This window comes from Gadus macrocephalus, chromosome 12, assembly GCF_031168955.1.
Source record: "Gadus macrocephalus chromosome 12, ASM3116895v1".
NCBI lineage: Eukaryota > Metazoa > Chordata > Actinopteri > Gadiformes > Gadidae > Gadus > Gadus macrocephalus.
This window is the reverse complement of record NC_082393.1, coordinates 564,855-586,049: the sequence shown is the minus strand read 5'-3', so window position 1 is coordinate 586,049 and position 21,195 is coordinate 564,855. Positions and strand designations below refer to the sequence as shown.

The following is a 21,195-nucleotide window of genomic DNA, read 5'->3' as shown; positions in this document are numbered from 1 at the left end:
GCTCCCAGGGGCGGGGCCAAGGCCTCCCAGGGGGGGAGTCTGTCAATCTAACAAGTCGCTGATGGGTGGCCATATAGCTGAAGACTGATAAGAATCTCACCCAATCAGAGACACTCGGTCCCACAGGAGCAGAGGGGTAGTGAGTGTGTGTGCATCTCTGTTTGTGTGTTGGTGTGTTTGTGTGTGTGTGTGTGTGTGTGTGTGCATGTGTGTATATGTGTGTGCGCATGTGTGTGTGTGTGTCTGTGTCTGTGTCTGTGTGTGTCTGTGTCTGTGTTGTGTGTGTGTGTGACTGTGTCCCCTCAGAGGTTCCCAGTGTTGTCAAAGTGTTCCATTGTTGTATTATACCACAGCATATAAACAATTCTTGACCCTGATTGGTTGAGTTTCGTTCCAGGGGGCGTGCCTTTGAACAGGCGTCCATCAAAGTGCCACAAACATTAAAATGTAAACATCAAACATTTACCACAACTGGCAGATACTAAGATAGAGAGAGAGAGGGGAGGGAGAGAGGGAGAGAGGAGGAGAGAGGGTGGGAAGGGAGGGGGGTGAGAGGGGGAGAGAGGAGGAGAGGGAGAGAGGGAGGGAGGAGGAGAGTGGAGGAGAGTGGGGGAGAGTGGGGGAGAGAGGGAGGGAGGAGGAGAGTGGAGGAGCGAGGGAGGGAGGAGGAGAGTGGAGGAGAGTGGGGGAGAGAGGGAGGGAGGAGGAGAGTGGGGGAGAGAGGTAGAGAGGGAGAGAGGGAGGGAGGCGTTAAGGTTCTCAGGATTGTAAAGGTCCATAAATGCAGGGTGGCTATAGTGGAACACACACACTAACACGCACACACGCACGCAGAAGCACACACACACACACACACACACACACACACGCACACGCACACGCACACGCACACGCACACGCACACCCACACACACACACACATTAACACCCTTGTGCTTGGTCGGGCATCAGTCTGATGGGGGGTCGGTTCTCCTCCAGCCTGTCTGGAGGACCGCGGCCCCTGGGGGCCCTGATGAGGGGGGGGGGCCGGAGCCCGGACGCTGTCCCACGAGCCCCCCCTCATGGGGACAGGGTCACAGCTGCCCCCCCCTGCCTGCAGCAACACAACATGAATACACTGTGATACATGTATCTGTATGTATTGATACATGTATCAATACTGATACACGTATCAATACATACTGATACATGTATCAATACAAACAGATACATGTATCTGTATGTATTGATACATGTATCAATACTTACTGATACACGTATCAATACTGATACACGTATCAATACATACTGATACACGTATCAATACAAACAGATACATGTATCAATAAATACTGATACATGTATCAATACAAACAGATACATGTATCAATACATACTGATACATGTATCAATACAAACAGATACATGTATCAATACATACTGCATGTATCAATACATACTGCTACATGTATCAATGCATACAGATACATGTATCAATACCTCCATTTGTATCCATACATGTATGTATGTAACAATACTTTAATCTGTATCCATGCATGTATCTGTATGCATTGATACATGTATTTGTATTGTTGATACATGAATCAATTAGAGCTGTCAGTTAAACGCGTTATTAACGGCGTTAACGTAAACCAAATTTAACGGCGTTAAAAAAATTATCGCGCGATTAACGCAATTATTTTATAAAAAAATATTTTTTTTTTTTTTATTTTTTTTGGCTCAAAACAAAGAAGCAGTAGCCTGACTGCTATGTTCAAATGAAATTTGTTCAAAGCAGTCGTTTAATTGCACTATAGGCTATTTTTTTGTATCGTCCTGTTTTGATCAGTATATGCCAATGTTGTTATCAATAGAAAATCATTTGCACAAGGCAAGCCGATACACTTCACCATGTTGATAAGAGAATTAAAATGAGAAGAATTATGGGACAAAAAAATCAAGGGATATTTAGCATAGAAAAATAATTTGCGATTAATCGTGAGTTAACTATGACATTAATGCGATTAATCACGATTAAATATTTTAATCGCTTGACAGCTCTAGTATCAATACTTTAATCTATATCCATACATGCAGAAACATGCATTGATATATGTATCTGTATTATTGATATATGTATCTGTATGTATTGATACATGTATATGTATTATTGATACATGTATCTGTATGTATGGATACATGTATCCGATTGTATGTACACATGTATCTGTATGTATTTATGTAAGTACTACTGTCCACAGTACAGTGCAGTTGTTTTGAGGACTGTGACCGCTAGAGGGCAGCACATGCTCATGGGTTTATTTATTTGTGTGATGTAAATGATTTACTATGAACACAGGAAGGTTCATCGTCACATATTTGGAACAAAAACAAATCTAAAAATCAAAGCTAGGGACTAACCACTCCGTCTTAAACGTTGAATACATTCTTCTTTCTTTAACTAAGCACTGAAAACAATGCGGGTCCGCGTTAATCCATCGCAGAACTACAGGAACGTAACAGAGAACTACAGAAAAACGTAATCGGCGTGCTGACGTGTCAGGTGACGCTCCCCGAGGAGCTGCTGCGGCATCGGAGCTCGACCTGAGCCCGTCTACGCTGCTCGACCATCTATGAGCTCGACGCTATCGACGTCATGTTTGTGATGTTTGTACCTCTTTAGATTAGATTACAACTTTATTATCCAGAGGTTTCATAACACTCGACAACGCGTATATTGCCGACAAAATGGCAGCGCTCTGGTGAGTAAAGACACGCATAGTAGTTAGTCCTTAGAGCTCCTATTATGTAGCCTTTATTAGAGCTAGTTTAGTTAGTACTATGTGGCCTACATTAGTGCTAGTTTAGTTAGCATTGTGTATCCTTCATTCGAGCTAGTTTAGTTAGCATTATGTAGCCTTCATAGGATTATAATGCCCAGGACAGGTCAAGTGGTAAGTTAGGGTTGATGTTGACATGTGGGTGTTGATGATTACATGTGGGGTTGATGATGTGGGGGTTGGTGATGTGGGGGTTGGTGATGTGGGGTTGATGATGTGGGGTTGGTGATGTGGGGGTTGATGATGTGGGGGTTGATGATGTGGGGGTTGGTGATGTGGGGGTTGGTGATGTGGGGGTTGATGATGTGGGGGTTGATGATGTGGGGGTTGATGATGTGGGGGTTGGTGATGTGGGGTTGGTGATGTGGGGTTGGTGATGTGGGGGTTGATGATGTGGGGGTTGGTGATGTGGGGTTGATGATGTGGGGTTGATGATGTGGGGGTTGATGATGTGGGGGTTGATGATGTGGGGGTTGGTGATGTGGGGTTGATGATGTGGGGTTGATGATGTGGGGGTTGGTGATGTGGGGTTGGTGATGTGGGGGTTGATGATGTGGGGGTTGATGATGTGGGGGTTGGTGATGTGGGGTTGATGATGTGGGGGTTGGTGATGTGGGGTTGATGATGTGGGGTTGGTGATGTGGGGGTTGATGATGTGGGGGTTGGTGATGTGGGGTTGGTGATGTGGGGGTTGATGATGTGGGGGTTGGTGATGTGGGGTTGATGATGTGGGGTTGATGATGTGGGGGTTGATGATGTGGGGGTTGATGATGTGGGGGTTGGTGATGTGGGGTTGGTGATGTGGGGTTGATGATGTGGGGGTTGGTGATGTGGGGGTTGATGATGTGGGGTTGGTGATGTGGGGGTTGATGATGTGGGGGTTGATGATGTGGGGGTTGGTGATGTGGGGTTGGTGATGTGGGGTTGGTGATGTGGGGGTTGGTGATGTGGGGTTCATGATGTGGGGGTTGATGATGTGGGGGTTGGTGATGTGGGGGTTGATGATGTGGGGGTTGATGATGTGGGGTTGGTGATGTGGGGTTGGTGATGATGTGGGGGTTGATGATGTGGGGGTTGGTGATGTGGGGGTTGATGATGTGGGGGTTGATGATGTGGGGGTTGATGATGTGGGGGTTGGTGATGTGGGGGTTGGTGATGTGGGGGTTGATGATGTGGGGTTGGTGATGTGGGGGTTGGTGATGTGGGGGTTGGTGATGATGTGGGGGTTGATGATGTGGGGGTTGATGATGTGGGGTTGATGATGTGGGGGTTGGTGATGTGGGGGTTGATGATGTGGGGTTGGTGATGTGGGGTTGATAATGTGGGGTTGGTGATGTGGGGTTGATGATGTGGGGGTTGATGATGTGGGGGTGGATGATGTGGGGTTGATGATGTGGGGTTGGTGATGTGGGGTTGATAATGTGGGGTTGGTGATGTGGGGGTTGATGATGATGTGGGGGTTGGTGATGATGTGGGGGTTGATGATGTGGGGGTTGATGATGTGGGGGTTGATGATGTGGGGTTGGTGATGTGGGGTTGGTGATGATGTGGGGGTTGATGATGTGGGGGTTGGTGATGTGGGGGTTGATGATGTGGGGTTGGTGATGTGGGGGTTGGTGATGATGTGGGGGTTGATGATGTGGGGGTTGGTGATGTGGGGGTTGATGATGTGGGGTTGGTGATGTGGGGTTGATAATGTGGGGTTGGTGATGTGGGGGTTGATGATGTGGGGTTGATGATGTGGGGGTTGATGATGTGGGGGTTGGTGATGTGGGGGTGATGATGTGGGGGTTGATGATGTGGGGGTTGGTGATGTGGGGTTGATGATGTGGGGGTTGATGATGTGGGGTTGGTGATGTGGGGTTGATGATGGCTGACCGTGTGTCTCCAGACCCTCCGTCCAGATGAGCTCTAAGAACAAGAAGCGGGCGCTGCTGCCGGCGCGGCCCGAGAGCCTCTCCGTGGACCGGGTCCTGGAGGACCTGGCCTCCGCCCCGCCCCGGGACCCCGTCTTCAGCATCCTGCAGACCCCCCACCCAGGTCAGGACCCCCGGACCTGGTGTATGACCCCCAGTATAACCCCTAGACCCCCCAGTATAACCCCTAGACCCCCCAGTATAACCCCTAGACCCCCCAGTATAACCCCCAGTATAACCCCTAGACCCCCCAGTATAACCAATAGACCCCCCAGTATAACCAATAGACCCCCAGTATAACCAATAGACCCCCAGTATAACCCCTAGACCCCCCAGTATAACCCCTAGACCCCCAGTATAACCCCTAGACCCCCCAGTATAACCAATAGACCCCCCAGTATAACCAATAGACCCCCAGTATAACCAATAGACCCCCAGTATAACCCCTGGACCCCCCAGTATAACCCCTAGACCCCCCAGTGTAACCAATAGACCCCCCAGTATAACCCCTAGACCCCCCAGTATAACCCCTAGACCCCCCAGTATAACCAATAGACCCCCAGTATAACCCCTAGACCCCCAGTATAACCAATAGACCCCCAGTATAACCCCTAGACCCCCAGTATAACCCCTAGACCCCCCAGTGTAACCCCTAGACCCCCCAGTATAACCCCTAGACCCCCCAGTATAACCCCTAGACCCCCAGTATAACCCCTAGACCCCCCAGTATAACCAATAGACCCCCAGTATAACCCCTAGACCCCCCAGTATAACCCCTAGACCCCCAGTATAACCCCTAGACCCCCCAGTATAACCCCTAGACCCCCCAGTATAACCAATAGACCCCCAGTATAACCCCTAGACCCCCCAGTATAACCCCTAGACCCCCAGTATAACCCCTAGACCCCCCAGTATAACCCCTAGACCCCCCAGTATAACCAATAGACCCCCAGTATAACCCCTAGACCCCCAGTATAACCAATAGACCCCCAGTATAACCCCTAGACCCCCAGTATAACCCCTAGACCCCCCAGTGTAACCCCTAGACCCCCCAGTATAACCCCTAGACCCCCCAGTATAACCCCTAGACCCCCCAGTATAACCCCTAGACCCCAGTATAACCCCTAGACCCCAGTATAACCAATAGACCCCCAGTATAACCCCTAGACCCCAGTATAACCCCTAGACCCCCAGTGTAACCAATAGACCCCCCAGTATAACCCCCAGTATAACCAATAGACCCCCAGTATAACCCCTAGACCCCAGTATAACCCCTAGACCCCCCAGTATAACCCCTAGACCCCCAGTATAACCCCCAGTATAACCCCTAGACCCCCAGTATAACCCCTAGACCCCCAGTATAACCAATAGACCCCCCAGTATAACCCCTAGACCCCCAGTATAACCCCCAGTATAACCCCTAGACCCCCCAGTATAACCCCTAGACCCCCAGTGTAACCAATAGACCCCCCAGTATAACCACTCCTCAGACCATTATAACCAGTCCCCCATAGACCATTATAACCATTATAACCTGTCCTCATCGACCAGGCACCCAGGGGTCAGAGGTCACCTACCAGCAGGGTCGGCGCTACCTGGAGGTCAACCAGAGGCTGCTGGAGGTCAGAGGTCATCTGGGCCTTCAGATGGAGGGGCTGCACTCGGCCGGGGAGCAGCTGGAGCGGACCGTGACCGAGGTCAAAGGTCGGGCTCTCTGAGTCCCTGTGGGTCTGACCTCTGACCCTGACGGTATTCAGGGTCAGAGGTCGGGCTCTCTGAGTCCCTGTGGGTCTGACCTCTGACCCTGACGGTGTTCAGAGTGGACTGTCTGTACTGTGGAAGGATCGTCTATCCCTGAGGAGCCCACACTGTCAAACCCTCTCTGTGTCGTCCCACTCCTGTCAATAAAGTTGTACCTGATAACATTGTCTTCTGTTTTGATTCCACTCTAAGAAACCACACTGCGTTATTAAAACATCACTTTATTGACACCAACTCAGACCCACGTACAGATTCACACCTCACAGCCCAGGCCATCACCTGGTACCACCTGGTATACTGGAATGATGGACTGGTATCATACTGGTATGATGTACTGGTATCATACTGGTATGATGTACTGGTATCATACTGGTATGATGTACTGGTATCTTACTGGTATGATGTACTGGTATCATACTGGTATGGGGTACCACCTGTTGCACTGGTATGATGTACTGGTATCATACTGGTATGATGTACTGGTATCATACTGGTATGATGTACTGGTATCCTACAGGTATACTGGTGTGATGTACTCGTATACTGGTATGATGTACTGGTATACTGGTAAGGGGTACCACCTGGTGTTCTGGTATCACACTGGTACGGTGTACCACCTGGTATCATGATGGTATAGTATGGTGAACTATCTGGTATCATAATGGTATAGTGTGGTGAACTATCTGGTATCATAATGGTATAGTACGGTGCACCGTGTGGTCCTGGGGTGAGGTGTAGGAGGTGGCCCTAAGGTACTAGCGGGTGGTAACTAGTAGCACTTGTAGGTATAGAGTGGTGCACCGTGTGGTCCTGGGGTGAGGTGTAGGAGGTGGCCCTAAGGTACTAGCGGGTGGTAACTAGTAGCACTTGTAGGTATAGAGTGGTGCACCGTGTGGTCCTGGGGTGAGGTGTAGGAGGTGGCCCTAAGGTACTAGCGGGTGGTAACTAGGAGCAGGGCGACCATAACGAGCGTCTGTGGGCCGGTGGTCCTGCTGTGAGCTGAACGGCGGACCGGAGGTCTCTGACCCTGAACCCTTCCCAGGTCAGTGGTCCCAGCAGGGCGTTGGCATGGAGACCAGAAGCCTCTGGAGGGCACCTGTCCGTCACGCTGTGCCGGCGTCAGGGAGGACGCCACAGCATCTGAAGCATGACGTTAAGATGTTCCACAACACGGGAGGCCGGTATGTGGGCCTCCTGATCTATCATCTATCACTACGTACAGCAAGACAAGAATACATTACACAGAACGACGGCGGCAGAACAGCTGATACAGAATACTGAGCTGGGGATAGGCAGTCAGGGAGGCCATGGGGATAGGTGATAGCGGGGGGATAGGTGATAGCAGGGGGGCATGGGGGGATAGGTGATAGCAGATAGGTTTCTATTATTCTTGACAATGTTCTTAAATCCTGAACAATCCGTTTCCAGAGGACTTTCTGGAGCGTTGATCCCAGGAGGACGGGGAGCCGTGATCAAGTGTGACGCTGGAAGATTTTCTAGATTAGTCTATTTACAGCAGAGGTCAGGGTTCACATCAGAGTCTCCAGCGCGGCAGCTAGCCGGAGCGGCTAAAGGGTAGCGGTGGTGGCTAAGAGCAGCAGGAGGTGTTCAGAGAGCAGGACTTAAAGTTATTAAATAGTGTCTGGCACAGTTTGGATTCCCGTGTGGTTTGTTTTGCATATCTGTGTTCTACGTCAGCCTGTCCTCGGAGTTACTTTATGTGACGACATCCAGATAGTTACGTTTAAAGTGTGCGTGTGACGTAGTCACCAAGCAAAAGTCTATGTACAAGTAAAAAATGAGTACAAAAGATGCATGTCTATTGTGAGTGATGTTGGTCTAAACTGCTACGTCGGTGGACTTCTAGCAGATAGGAGGGTGGATGAGTGGTGGAGGGTTGGAGGTCTCGCAGAGGGTATGGAGTCCCCCTGAGCTGAGGGGTGGGGTCGCCTTTGAGGTGGAGGAGCGCTCTACGCCTCAGCCTTCTCCCCGGTCTTCTGGCCGTTGGGTGTGGCGGGGGGCTCCTGGGGGCCGCAGGTCATGGGGCTAGGCGTGTAGTTGAACGGGGTGACTCTGGCAGACTTACTGGGGGACCCCTGACGGAAGAGCACCCCTCCGGACGTGAAGCTGTCGGGGGTTGCCGTGGAGACGGAGCTGTGGCCCCGCGGGGGTCCCTCCGAGTCCCCTTCCTGGAGGACCCCTCCTGGCCCGGCCTTCCACAGCGTGGACAGACCAGAGCCGTCCTCAGAGGGCGTCGCCTCAGCCTTGAGGGAGGGGCTCGAGTGGGTCTTACCGGAGAAGTCTTCCGTCTGGACGGTTGCGTCGCTTGTTTTTCGTGAGGCGAGGATGATGGTGGGCAGTTTCCCTGGCATGGCCGCAGACTTGGGCTTCTCCTCGGGAGAAGGTGCGAGAGGCAGCGCCGTCGCCGGCAGAGTGGTCTTCAAGATCTGCGGCACATCCTCGTCCTTAATCCTCCTCCAGGTGACCCTGTGGTTCGGCCGCGACCCTCTCCTCTTGGTGTCGTCTTCACTCTTGGCTCGCCCACTGGAGTCTGAGGAGGAAGACCGGACCGACGAGCGGCTGGTGACCCGGCTCAGTACGTTGATACTGGGAGAGGAGGCGTGCCGTTTGAAGGTGTCCTGCTGCTGCTGCCTGGCAGCGGACCCCCTGGCCGGCCCGGGCCGCTGCGCCGCCCTGCAGGGACTCTCCGAGCTGGTCCTCCGGGGCGGACGCCTGGCTGAGGCTTCCCGCTCCCCGGAGCCGGCCCTCGTGGCGGCCGGGCTCTGCTTCAGACGGCTGGGGTCCGAATGGACTGTCCTGGGGGCCGGACCCTTAGCCGGCGTCCTCCTCGGCCCCTGAACTGCCACCTTGAGCTCCTGGCAGCGAGAGGAGCAGAGGAAGACGGCGGCGGCGGCGGGACGCCCTCTGCGAGAGGAGCTCTGGGCCGGGGGAGCGGAGTGCGCGGTGCCCTCGCGCCTCAGGAGGGTTTTGGACTCCTTGATGAACGTCAGTTGTCTGAGGAACCCATTTCGATCGGTCTCAGTTCCACCCGAGTGGGCCGAGGTCATCCGGACCAGGTCCAGCCGATTGGCTGGAGGAGGTCGTTTCCCTGTCACATGGCTGTTAGGTCTGCTCACATTGGTCGGCTGGTTGGTTACCAACGGGGATATGGCTCTAGTTTGCCTTGAGCTCTGCATGAATGGGATTCGAACCGGAGACTTCTGTGTTTTATGTACGGTGGACTTTTGCTCTTGACTCGGGACAGGGGAGCGACCCTTCCTCTCCGGAGGACTCGTAGCAGGAGGACTACATGATGGTGTGGCGTTCTTCTTAGGAACACATTTATTGATTTGAATGGGAGAGGTGATCTTCCTCTGGGAGTGTTTAGACAGAGTAGAGCTTTGTGAGGAACCAGAAGAAGAGCTCTTTGGAATCCTGGGTGGAGGAGTGGAGCTCCTCTTGGGGAGGGACCACTCCATCTCCTGGGGCTGTCCCAGGCGGTGGAGGCTCTTGGAGCGGTGTTGGGCGAGCTGCGGGTTCTTGGGAGCGTCTGGCCTTGTTGACACTTTGTTTGGAGGGGGCCTTTGGGAGAGGGTTGTCTCTTTTTTAGGAGTGTAGATCACTGTTCTTCCTCTGAACACCACAGGCAGGTTTGCAACCGGTTTGCGCTGAGCAAAGTCCAGAGGTTTGTTGGGCTTTTTGTCTTTGGCAAACGTCTTTTCCTTGGGTGTAAAACTGGACGTGGACATGAACGAAAGGACGGACTCTGTCTCTTCGGAGGAAGGCTCCTGTGACTTGGATGCCATCAATCCTGTGACCACAGAGTTTGCTCCTTCTTGTATCGCTCTCCACTCCACACTGTTGAGGTCTGAGTCTTTGTCGGACGCCAGGTCGTCACTATCAGAGTCCTGATCCATGTTCCAGATGAACTTCTGCGTGTTGTTCTTTTGATTCTGATTCTTCTCTGCCTTCTTCTTCCTGGCGGCCATCTTCCTCCTCTGCTTGGGCATGGCGGACGTGATGCACCTCTGCAGGAGGTCGTCCTCGGAGTCCAGGCTCACGGAGCTGGGCGAGCTCTGCGCCTCGTACGGGCTGTGGAAGGCCGTGGGCCGGGAGAGCCCCGTCGGGTTGGTTTTGTTGTGTCTAGTCTTGGTCCAGATCTGCTGTGGTTTGCTCTGGTGCTCCTCAAACTCTGCGTCGCTGAGGGAGCTCAGAGAGGTGCTGAGGGAGTAGCACGACGGCGAGTCGCTCTTCATCAGGTTCTGCTTGATCCTGTGGAAGCCTTTGGGCTCGCTCTGCGGCTCTGTTCTGCCGACGTTGGTCATGCTCCGGGAGAGAGTGTTTCTGCTCGCTTCCCTTGTCTGCCTTCTCCCCGGTCGTTTGGTGAACCGCTCTTCTCGTTCCTTCTGGTCATTGTAGCAGTAGACGTCTTCTTTAGTGTGGGATGTTTGGATCATCTCAGGGTTTTGTATGACAGGAAGTGCCAGGACTTGCCCCTGCCGTGGCCGCTGCTGATTGGGCGACTGATCACGGTTCCTCTGATTGGTCACTCTGTCAGTCACTTCTTTACTCTGCATCAGCAGTTTCTGAGTTTGGATGACGTGCTTCGTAGTTTTGCTCGTCTGGTGGACTTGTACGTTGGGTTGGGAGTTCACCCGATTGTTCTTATGGAAGTAAGAGAACTTCCTCAAGTCGTCGATCCTCTTGGCCTCGTCGTCCACCATGTCCTGGCTCCCGGTGTCTCTGGCCCTCCAGTCCTTGGCTCCCTTCTCCTTCACCGGGTACTGAAGAGTCTCGTCACTCAGAGACGTGGTGCTGGAGAAGTTGACCGGAGTCCCTTCTGCAGAGTCGGTGAAGGACGAGTCGTCGAGTGTGATCTCCTTCTGCGTCATGACGACCCTCCTCCCAGAGGACCTCTGGCCGCTGGAGTGTGGGACCATCATGTAGACCGGCAGCTGCATCTGTGTCTTGCTCTGAGAGTTTAGAAGATGAGGTGGAATGCTGGCCATCAGCGACGGCCGGACCTTGCGGAACTTTGACGGCATCGCCGAGTTGATGCATTCTTTCAGGATCTCTATGTCGTCGTCGGAGGTCGCCTCGCTAGAGCGTTCCTCCCGGTCCGCTGCGTCGTCGTCGGCGAGCGTAGGGTTTCTGTCGCTTTGCTGCAGCAGAGGAGTGAGCTTCAGCTCCACGTCCTTTTGGACGTAGTGCTCATGCAGGGGCAGGGCGCTCAGGCTCGACGCACACGAGAAGTTCTCCGTGGGCTTCTCCACAGTGAAGTAGATCATGGTGTCCAGGTCAGGAGGGAGGTTGAACCTCTCTTTGAAGTCTGCGATCTCGAGGAACTTGCGCAGGCTGCTTTCCCACGGCACGGCGCCGCCCTGCGTGTCCGCGGGGTTCGGCTCCACACAGCAGGGGGTCTTACTCCGGCTCGGCGGCATGGTCTGACCCGGACTGTCGGGGAGGTCACTGGGGCTGATGGTTCCATCGATCATCTCGCTGCACGGGTCGCTCTGAATGGAGCTGGCGATGGACGGAGAGTCGAAGCTCCCGAGAGAGCTGAGGGAGCTGCAGCGGCTCATGACCAGCGGCGTCTCGTGGATGTAGTTCTCCGAGGAGCTGGACGGAGAGCGGTCCTCCAGCAGGGTGGGCGACGCGCCGCGGGAGTACTCCTTCTCCTGTTTGGACGGGATCTCCGTGGGATCGGTCAGGAGCTCGTCCTTCCCAGGGAAGGTTTTGGAGTCGGTCACTAGCAGCTGGCTGTCGCTGAGATCTTCCAAGGTTTCGTCTTCTGCGGTCGTCTTCACCATCTCTTCTCCGTCCTCGACCTCGATGATCTCCAGCGACGAGTCACTCTCCAGCTCGTTGTCGCTCTGGCTCTGCCCGTCCAGTGGCCCCTCCCCGGAGGACAGCGAGGACAGCGAGCTGCAACGCGAGAAGCAGATGGGCGTGTTCTCCACCGAGTACTTCTGCACCGTCTCCAGGGGGCCGATGATGGGGCTCCGGGCAGGGCCAAGGGGAGGGAACTTGGTGAGACTCCCCCCTGTGAGCACGCTAGGAACCCAGGCCTGCCTCCTCACGGCCTGGGCGGCCTGCACATGCACTGTCGTCTTCGCTGCACCAAATTTAGCCCCGCTGTGAATCAGAGGAACGTGTTGATAGGAGGGGGAGAGCTTGATGGAGGCCATGCTGACGTCGGAGGAGAGTTTAGTTGAGACGCTGGTCGGGGTGTGAGCTGCCAGCTCCTGCTCTACACTGCTAGCATCACAAGCTTTGAGCTCTTTGTTGTCCACAGAATCTCTCTCTGGAACATTGAGCGGGTTGGGGTGGCTCATGGCAGTTGGCCCGGCATTGGCAAACTCCTGACGTTTAGCATACTCCAGACGGTTAGCATACTCCAGATGATTAGCATATGGCTGATGATTAGCATATTCCTGATGAATGACCTTGAGATCCAGCTGACTGGGCCTCTTGTGTTGCAGGGTGGCCGCGGTGGCTGGGGAGGCGATCTGGTCTTTACTGCCGCAGTAGCCGTCGCTGGTGCTGCCGCTGTTCAGGCTGTCGGTGGACAGGCTGGTGTGGGCGGCCTTCAGGCGGATCAGGGCGTGGGCCCGGCCGAGCCGCTCCCTGTGGGCCAGGCTGCTGGTGTCCGACAGGTGGCAGGGCGAGCAGGACTTGGCCCGCGCCTCGTTCAGCTCGTCCATCCCGTAGGGCCAGTCGGCGAAGGGGTCCTCGGAGCTGAGGCTGAAGCTGTCCTCCGACGAGGTGTGCATGGTGATGTCGTCCACCAGGCGGTCGATCTTGGCCACGGTGTTGGTGATCTTCTTGGCGAGCGTCTCGGCGGCGGCGGACACCACGTGGTCGTGAGACGTGTGCCGCTTGTCGCCGCCGTGAGACGGCTCCGCCTCCCGTTCGGCTTCGTTGTCTTTCCTTCCCGCTTGGAGGAAGTTGGAGTTACTGAGGAACATGGAGAGCCGGGAGAAGCTGCCCGTGTCCAGACAGTTGGACAGGTTGGGGGCCTCGTCGTCGTCGAAGCAGCCCGAGTCGGAGGCGTAGTCCCGGGCCAGGCTCTCCATGTGGCGGAGGGGCTTGTGGAGGCCCAGGTGCTTGGGGCTGGGCTTGTCCAGGGTGTCGAAGGTCTCGGAGAGGTGCTTGGCGTCGAGCTCCGCCTCCAGCGCCTTCTGCTTCCTCATGTAGAGCGAGGGCACGCAGGAGCCCGGCGAGACCACCGCCGCGTCCTTGTACTTGAAGGGGCGGTTGGAGAGCAGGTTCCGCAGGGCGGCCGCGCTGCCCATGGCGATCATCTTGTGCTTGGAGTGGATGAGGTTGCGCAGCATGCTGACGGCCCCCAGGTCCCACAGCAGCTCCTGGTCGCGGGGGCTGCGCGCCGACAGGTTCCAGAGGGTCCCGCAGGCGTTGCTGACGATGGTCAGGCTGTGGGAGCGCAGGTGCTGCAGCAGCGTCTGCAGGCAGCTGTGGTCCCGCAGCACTTGTCTGAGGACCAGAGGTACACCAGGGACAGCCTTAGGGCATCATCAATGTAGAGTGGGAACCTTAACTAGCCAACCCTCACCGTCTAACCAGCCTACCCTAACCCTCTAACCAGCCTACCCTCACCCTCTAACCAGCCTGCCCTAACCCTTTAACCAGCCTACCCTCACCCTCTAACCAGCCTACCCTCACCCTCTAACCAGCCTACCCTAACCCTCTAACCAGCCTACCCTAACCCTCTAACCAGCCTACCCTAACCCTCTAACCAGCCTACCCTAACCCTCTAACCAGCCTACCCTAACCCTCTAACCAGCCTACCCTAACCCTCTAACCAGCCTACCCTAACCCTCTAACCAGCCTACCCTAACCCTCTAACCAGCCTACCCTAACCCTCTAACCAGCCTACCCTCACCCTTTAACCAGCTGACCCTAACCCTCTAACCAGCCTACCCTCACCCTTTAACCAGCCTACCCTGACCCTCTAACCAGCCTACCCTAATCCTCTAACCAGCTGACCCTAACCCTCTAACCAGCCTACCCTAACCCTCTAACCAGCCTACCCTAACGCTTTAACCAGCCTACCCTAACCCTCTAACCAGCTGACCCTAACCCTCTAACCAGCTGACCCTAACCCTCTAACCAGCCTACCCTAACCCTCTAACCAGCCTACCCTAACCCTCTAACCAGCCTACCCTAACCCTCTAACCAGCCTACCCTAACCCTCTAACCAGCCTACCCTAACCCTCTAACCAGCCTACCCTAACCCTCTAACCAGCCTACCCTAACCCTCTAACCAGCCTACCCTAACCCTCTAACCAGCTGACCCTCTAACCAGCCTACCCTAACCCTCTAACCAGCCTACCCTAACCCTCTAACCAGCCTACCCTAACCCTCTAACCAGCTGACCCTAACCCTCTAACCAGCTGACCCTAACCCTCTAACCAGCCTACCCTAACCCTCTAACCAGCCTACCCTAACCCTCTAACCAGCCTACCCTAACCCTCTAACCAGCCTACCCTAACCCTCTAACCAGCCTACCCTAACCCTCTAACCAGCCTACCCTAACCCTCTAACCAGCCTACCCTAACCCTCTAACCAGCCTACCCTAACCCTCTAACCAGCCTACCCTAACCCCAGACCCACCGGTAGTCGTCGCGCGTGGCGATGAGGCTGGACACGTTGCGCAGGATGCCCCCCCCGCTCTCGATGATGGCCAGGGAGTTGGTCTGGCAGCGGTAGGTCAGCGTGGACACCAGGAAGCCCAGCGCCCCGTCCACGGAGCAGATGGACACCTTGTTCTCCACGCTGTGGGCGGACAGGTTCCACAGCGCGCTGAGCAGGCTCTTCAGGGTCGACTCCTGCACACACGAGTTACACACACAACGAGTTACACACGAGGTACAAACACAACGAGTTACACACGAGTTACACACACAACGAGTTACACACACAACGTGTTATACACACAACGAGTTACACACAACGTGTTACACACAACGAGTTACACACACCGTGTTACGCACACAACAGGTTACACATAACGTGTTACACACAACGTGTTACACAGAAAGTGTTACACACAACGTGTTACGCACACAATGTGTTACACACACAACGTGAAGCACAAAACGTGTTACACACACAACATGTTACACACACAACGTGTAACACACACAACAACTGATCCACCTCCTAGCACCACCCTACCCTGATCCAGGAGGAGGACTCACCCCAACCTCCAGGAGGAGGACTCACCCTAACCTCCAGGAGGAGGACTCACCCTAACCTCCAGGAGGAGGACTCACCCTAACCTCCAGGAGGAGGACTCACCCTAACCTCCAGGAGGAGGACTCACCCTAACCTCCAGGAGGAGGACTCACCCTAACCTGCAGGAGGAGGACTCACCCTAACCTCCAGGAGGAGGACTCACCCTAACTTCCAGGAGGCGGACTCACCCTAACCTCCAGGAGGAGGACTCACCCTAACCTCCAGGAGGCGGACTCACCCTAACCTCCAGGAGGAGGACTCACCCTAACCTCCAGGAGGAGGACTCACCCTAACCTGCAGGAGGAGGACTCACCCTAACCTCCAGGAGGAGGACTCACCCTAACCTCCAGGAGGAGGACTCACCCTAACCTCCAGGAGGAGGACTCACCCTAACCTGCAGGAGGAGGACTCACCCTAACCTGCAGGAGGAGGACTCACCCTAACCTCCAGGAGGAGGACTCACCCTAACCTCCAGGAGGCGGACTCACCCTAACCTCCAGGAGGAGGACTCACCCCAACCTCCAGGAGGCGGACTCACCCTAACCTCCAGGAGGCGGACTCACCTTGGTGGCCTGCAGGGCGCAGCTGATGAGGGCCGGGACGCTGCCCATGTCCCTCAGAACCCTCTTGCTGCTGATGTCGGCCCTCCAGGACAGGTTCCTCAGGATGCTGGAGACCACCTGGTGGAGCTCCTCGCTGTCCGACTCCAGCTGGGCCACCAGCGCCGCCAGGCAGCTCCGCTTGGAGCACAGCGTGGCCTGCAGGGGGAGGGGGGGGGCAGGCGTCACCACTCTCCGCTGGTCCAGCATCACGCTGCCAACGCCACCGCACCCCAAGAGACTGAAGACTCACGGGTTCAGAGTTCACCTGGGCTCTGCATAGCCTCCCGCCTTACCCCCCCCCGCACCCCTATTACACGCTTACTGGAAGTCGTACGTCCTGGCACCTAAAGGTAGTCCCCAGCAGGGTGTAGCGTCTTACCCTAGCTATCTGTTGTACACTAACCCTGGGGTAGACCCCGAAGCCATTTGTTTTGAGAATAATGGCTGGCTGATGAAGTTATTGGCTGGCTAGCCGGCTCAGCCCAAACCTAAATGGCTGCTGCGGCCGCCAAATTTTTCATGGCTACAAATGGCTGAAATTGTTCGTGTGTACGTCTCTGTGTGATGGGGCTTTGACTTTTGCCCAAAGATCGTATTCGAAGTTTGTTTGTTTATTCATATTAATATTTGAATATATTCGAATATTTATTAATAATATTTTGACCATTAAATGCCTTAAGCAAGACCTGGATTGGGTTTCGCGAGGTTTGTTTACCGGCGTTGCTATGGTTACCGGTCTTACGTGATCCAACGGTTTATTAGGTTTCTAATAAATCGCTGTCTAATCAATACTTCATTCACTTTCGGAGTCAAAGCCCTACTATGTGATGGAATTATTACTTGATGCAAATAATTCTAGCTGGCTCAGCCAAAGTTTATCAGATGGCGGCTTATTGTGGTTTATACAATTATTGGCTGGCGGCGGCCGAAATTCGAAATGGCGCAAATGGCGGCGCCTGGCGGCGGCTTCGGGGTCTACGCTGGAGCTTCCATTACCAGCTCTCTCCTGCCCCCTATGGCCCTATGGCCCAGTGGGGGCTGACGGAGGCCCCCATAGGGCCTCCATTCAGGCCTCCATCCCTGACGGAGGTGTCCTGCTCCTACCTTGTTGGCCACGTCCCCGAAGGTGAGGTTGGTGAGCGCCATGCCGGCGTAGCGCCGCAGCGCCAGGTTGATGGGGTCGTTGAGCATCCCGTACGTCTCCTGGTCCAGGTGGAGCAGGTCAGCCACCACCTGCAGGGCGCCTGGAGCAGAGCACACAGTGAGGAGCTGCACCCTGACGGAGGAGCTGCACCCTGACGGAGGAGCTGCACCCTGACGGAGGAGCTGCCCCCTGACAGAGGAGCTGCACCCTGACGGAGGAGCTGCACCCTGACGGAGGCACTGCCCACTGACGGAGGCACTGCACAGCATTGTTTAGTATTGTGTTGTGTTGTGCTGTGTTGTGGTTGTGTTGTTGTTTACCCAGCTCGTTCATGGCACGGCGGTACTCCTCTTCGAAGGAGAGCTTCATCACAGCACAGGTCACCTGACAGATCTGAGGGTCCACTGGCTCCGGGATGTCTGGAGGAGAACCGCAGTGAGCAGAGGAACCGCGACCTAGAACCTCCTAGAACCTCATCCACCTCCTAGAACCTCCTACAACCTCATCCACCTCCTAGAACCTCCTAGAACCTCATCCACCACCTAGAACCTCCTAGAACATGATCCACCACCTAGAACCTCCTAGAACCTGATCTACCTCCTAGAACCACCTAGAACCTGATCCACCTCCTAGAACCTCCTAGAACCTGATCCACCTCCTAGAACCTGATCTACCTCCTAGAACCTCCTAGAACCTCATCCACCACCTAGAACCTGATCCACCTCCTAGAACCTGATCCACCTCCTAGAACCTCCTAGAACCTGATCCAACTCCTAGAACCTCCTAGGACCTCATCCACCTCCTAGAACCACCTAGAACCTGATCCACCGCCTAGAACCTCCTAGAACCTGATCTACCTCCTAGAACCTGATATACCTCCTAGAACCTTCTAGAACCTCATCCACCTCCTAGAACCACCTAGAACCTGATCTACCTCCTAGAACCTCCTAGAACCTCATCCACCTCCTAGAACCTGATCTACCTCCTAGAACCTCCTAGAACCTGATCTACCTCCTAGAACCTCCTAGAACCTGATCTACCTCCTAGAACCACTTGGAGCCTCATCCACCCCCTAGAACCACCTAGAACCTGATCTACCTCCTAGAACCTCATCTACCTCCTAGAACCACTTGGAGCCTCATCCACCCCCTAGAACCACCTAGAACCTGATCTACCTCCTAGAACCTCATCCACCTCCTAGAACCTCCTAGAACCTGATCTACCTATCTTAGGAGGGTGATGGGGGGTCTCAGGGGGCCTCACCGCTGGCCCGGGTGCCCCCTGGCGTGGGGGCGGCCCGGTGGCTGTGGATCCACTCCCAGCCCGAGTCGCAGTGCGAGCGGATCTGCTCTAGCATGTGCAGCACCCTCATCTCGCGCCGCGCCCGGCCCTCGTCCGCCTGGCAGTAGATGATGTTGTGGAGCGTGGCGCTGGCCCGGGACCGCGCCTCGCGGCTGCAGCCGTCCGGCCCCCCGTCCGGGCCCCCGTCCGCCCCCCCGTCCGGCCCCTGGTGGAGGATCTGCACCAGCAGCGGCACACAGCCGCAGCGGCGCATGGCCACGCAGCTCTCCTGGGAGCTGGACATGGCCAGCAGCGCCCGCGACAGCTCCTCCTTGTCCCGGTTGGCCATCATGGAGAGGAGCCAGAACACCATCTCCACCTGGGGGTGGGAAGCACCGTCAGGACCTCCACCCAGTCCCCTCCACCCAGACCCCTCCACCCAGTCCCCTCCACCCAGTCCCCTCCACCCAGACCCCTCCACCCAGACCCCTCCACCCAGACCCCTCCACCCAGTCCCCTCCACCCAGTCCCCTCCACCCAGACCCCTCCACCCAGACCCCTCCACCCAGTCCCCTCCACCCAGTCCCCCCCACCCAGTCCCCTCCACCCAGTCCCCTCCACCCAGACCCCTCCACCCAGACCCCTCCACCCAGACCCCTCCACCCAGTCCCCTCCACCCAGTCCCCTCCACCCAGACCCCTCCACCCAGACCCCTCCACCCAGTCCCCTCCACCCAGTCCCCCCCACCCAGTCCCCTCCACCCAGTCCCCTCCACCCAGACCCCTCCACCCAGACCCCTCCACCCAGACCCCTCCACCCAGTCCCCTCCACCCAGTCCCCCCCACCCAGTCCCCCCCACCCAGTCCCCTCCACCCAGACCCCTCCACCCAGACCCCTCCACCCAGACCCCTCCACCCAGTCCCCTCCACCCAGACCCCTCCACCCAGACCCCTCCACCCAGTCCCCTCCACCCAGTCCCCTCCACCCAGTCCCCTCCACCCAGACCCCTCCACCCAGTCCCCTCCACCCAGACCCCTCCACCCAGTCCCCTCCACCCAGACCCCTCCACCCAGTCCCCTCCACCCAGACCCCTCCACCCAGTCCCCTCCACCCAGACCCCTCCACCCAGTCCCCTCCACCCAGACCCCTCCACCCAGACCCCTCCACCCAGTCCCCTCCACCCAGTCCCCTCCACCCAGACCAGCTCTCCTCTACTGTAACAGTAGAGGAGAGGTGGATCTAACACTTCTGTTAACTAGATCAGAGGGTTATTACAATTAAAATCAGATTAACAGGTTATTTAAATTAAACCAGACTAAGGGGTTATCTAAATGAGGTTTAGTGGGGTTTTAAGTACCTTGCTCCCGCTGTCCCCGGCCGTCTCGGCGGCGGCGGCGGCCGACGTGCTGTTCTCTGTCTCGCCGCCAGGGGGCGACTCCGCACCGCACAGCTGCAGCTGAACCACAACGCCACAAAATTAATTTAAAAAAAGTAATAATAAATATAATAATAATACATCATAATACATAATTGACGGGAGAAAGCTCAGTTTGTTTCAATGTGAAGGGTTTTTGGGGGCATCATTGGAGATAGTATAATAATATTCTAATGAGAGAGAGAGAGAGAGAGAGAGAGAGAGAGAGAGAGAGAATAAAATGAAAGCTCAGCTCCATCTTTGATCTGACATCACAACCCCCCCCCCCCCCCCTCCTGTGTCACCATGGCAAAAGGACTGCCTTATATATGTGTGTGGGGGGGGGGGGGGGGGGGGTGCTGATGTAATTCTTGTCCCAGAATGCCGAGCAGCGGGGGGTGTTGGAGATGAGTTAGGTGACAGCCAATCAGAACAGAGCTGGGAGTAGGCCAGATCTCTGGATGGGTTGCTAGGCAACAGATCTCTCGCTCTCGCTCTCTGTCATTATTGATGTACTACAGACAGTACAGAGACAGGTCATTAAGGAGCAGGTAGGGGTTAGACAGTACAGAGACAGGTCATTAAGGAGCAGGTAGGGGTTAGACAGTACAGAGACAGGTCATTAAGGAGCAGGTAGGGGTTAGACAGTACAGAGACAGGTCATAAAGGAGCAGGTAGGGGTTAGACAGTACAGAGACAGGTCATTAAGGAGCAGGTAGGGGTTAGACAGTACAGAGACAGGTCGTTAAGGAGCAGGTAGGGGTTAGACAGTACAGAGACAGGTCATAAAGGAGCAGGTAGGGGTTAGACAGTACAGAGACAGGTCGTTAAGGAGCAGGTAGGGGTTAGACAGTACAGAGACAGGTCATTAAGGAGCAGGTAGGGGTTAGACAGTACAGAGACAGGTCATTAAGGAGCAGGTAGGGGTTAGACAGTACAGAGACAGGTCATTAAGGAGGAGGTAGGGGTTAGACAGTACAGAGACGGGTCATTAAGGAGC

At 55.2% G+C, this 21,195-nt stretch overlaps 2 protein-coding genes across 9 annotated transcripts in view; one reads left to right on the top strand and one right to left on the bottom strand.

Annotated features, from left to right (window-relative positions):
• The first annotated feature begins 2,590 nt into the window (after positions 1 to 2,590).
• Positions 2,591 to 6,658, top strand: c12h19orf25 (chromosome 12 C19orf25 homolog). Of its 3 annotated transcripts, none has more exons than XM_060067310.1 (4): positions 2,591 to 2,741; positions 4,711 to 4,859; positions 6,287 to 6,439; positions 6,501 to 6,658. In XM_060067310.1, the coding sequence occupies exons 2-4, from the start codon at positions 4,724 to 4,726 to the stop codon at positions 6,512 to 6,514; spliced, it is 303 nt and encodes a 100-aa protein (XP_059923293.1). In that variant the 5' UTR covers positions 2,591 to 2,741; positions 4,711 to 4,723; the 3' UTR covers positions 6,515 to 6,658. The 3 variants fall into 3 exon arrangements, with proteins under 3 accessions (XP_059923293.1, XP_059923295.1, XP_059923294.1); XM_060067312.1 differs by having other exon boundaries at positions 2,592 to 2,741; positions 6,287 to 6,470; positions 6,539 to 6,658; XM_060067311.1 differs by having other exon boundaries at positions 2,593 to 2,741; positions 6,287 to 6,470; positions 6,532 to 6,658.
• A 43-nt stretch (positions 6,659 to 6,701) lies between these two features.
• apc2 (APC regulator of WNT signaling pathway 2) overlaps positions 6,702 to 21,195 on the bottom strand; it is a 24,613-nt gene continuing 10,119 nt past the window's right edge. For 2 of the 6 annotated variants that reach the window (XR_009528392.1, XR_009528393.1), the window contains exons 8-15: positions 20,139 to 20,237; positions 18,764 to 19,160; positions 17,821 to 17,919; positions 17,461 to 17,600; positions 16,318 to 16,512; positions 15,131 to 15,345; positions 7,078 to 13,990; positions 6,702 to 6,930 (exon numbers count right to left, since the gene is read on the bottom strand). Coding sequence is in view for 1 of the 6 variants with exons in the window: in XM_060067203.1 (XP_059923186.1) it covers positions 8,467 to 13,990; positions 15,131 to 15,345; positions 16,318 to 16,512; positions 17,461 to 17,600; positions 17,821 to 17,919; positions 18,764 to 19,160; positions 20,139 to 20,237 (6,669 nt within the window). In the remaining 5 variants the exon portion in view is untranslated. Of the gene's footprint in view, positions 6,931 to 6,973; positions 13,991 to 15,130; positions 15,346 to 16,317; positions 16,513 to 17,460; positions 17,601 to 17,820; positions 18,554 to 18,763; positions 19,161 to 20,138; positions 20,238 to 21,195 lie in introns of those variants that run through there. The other 4 variants (XR_009528395.1, XR_009528396.1, XR_009528394.1 and 1 more) reach the window with 4 other exon arrangements.

Bases quoted from the DNA above. Each gene is read 5' to 3' on its own strand.
- c12h19orf25 (XM_060067310.1), top strand. From the start codon at position 4,724: ATGAGCTCTAAGAACAAGAAGCGGGCGCTGCTGCCGGCGCGGCCCGAG. The intron at 4,860-6,286 runs GTCAGGACCCCC...CTCATCGACCAG, and splicing joins CCTGCAGACCCCCCACCCAG to GCACCCAGGGGTCAGAGGTC.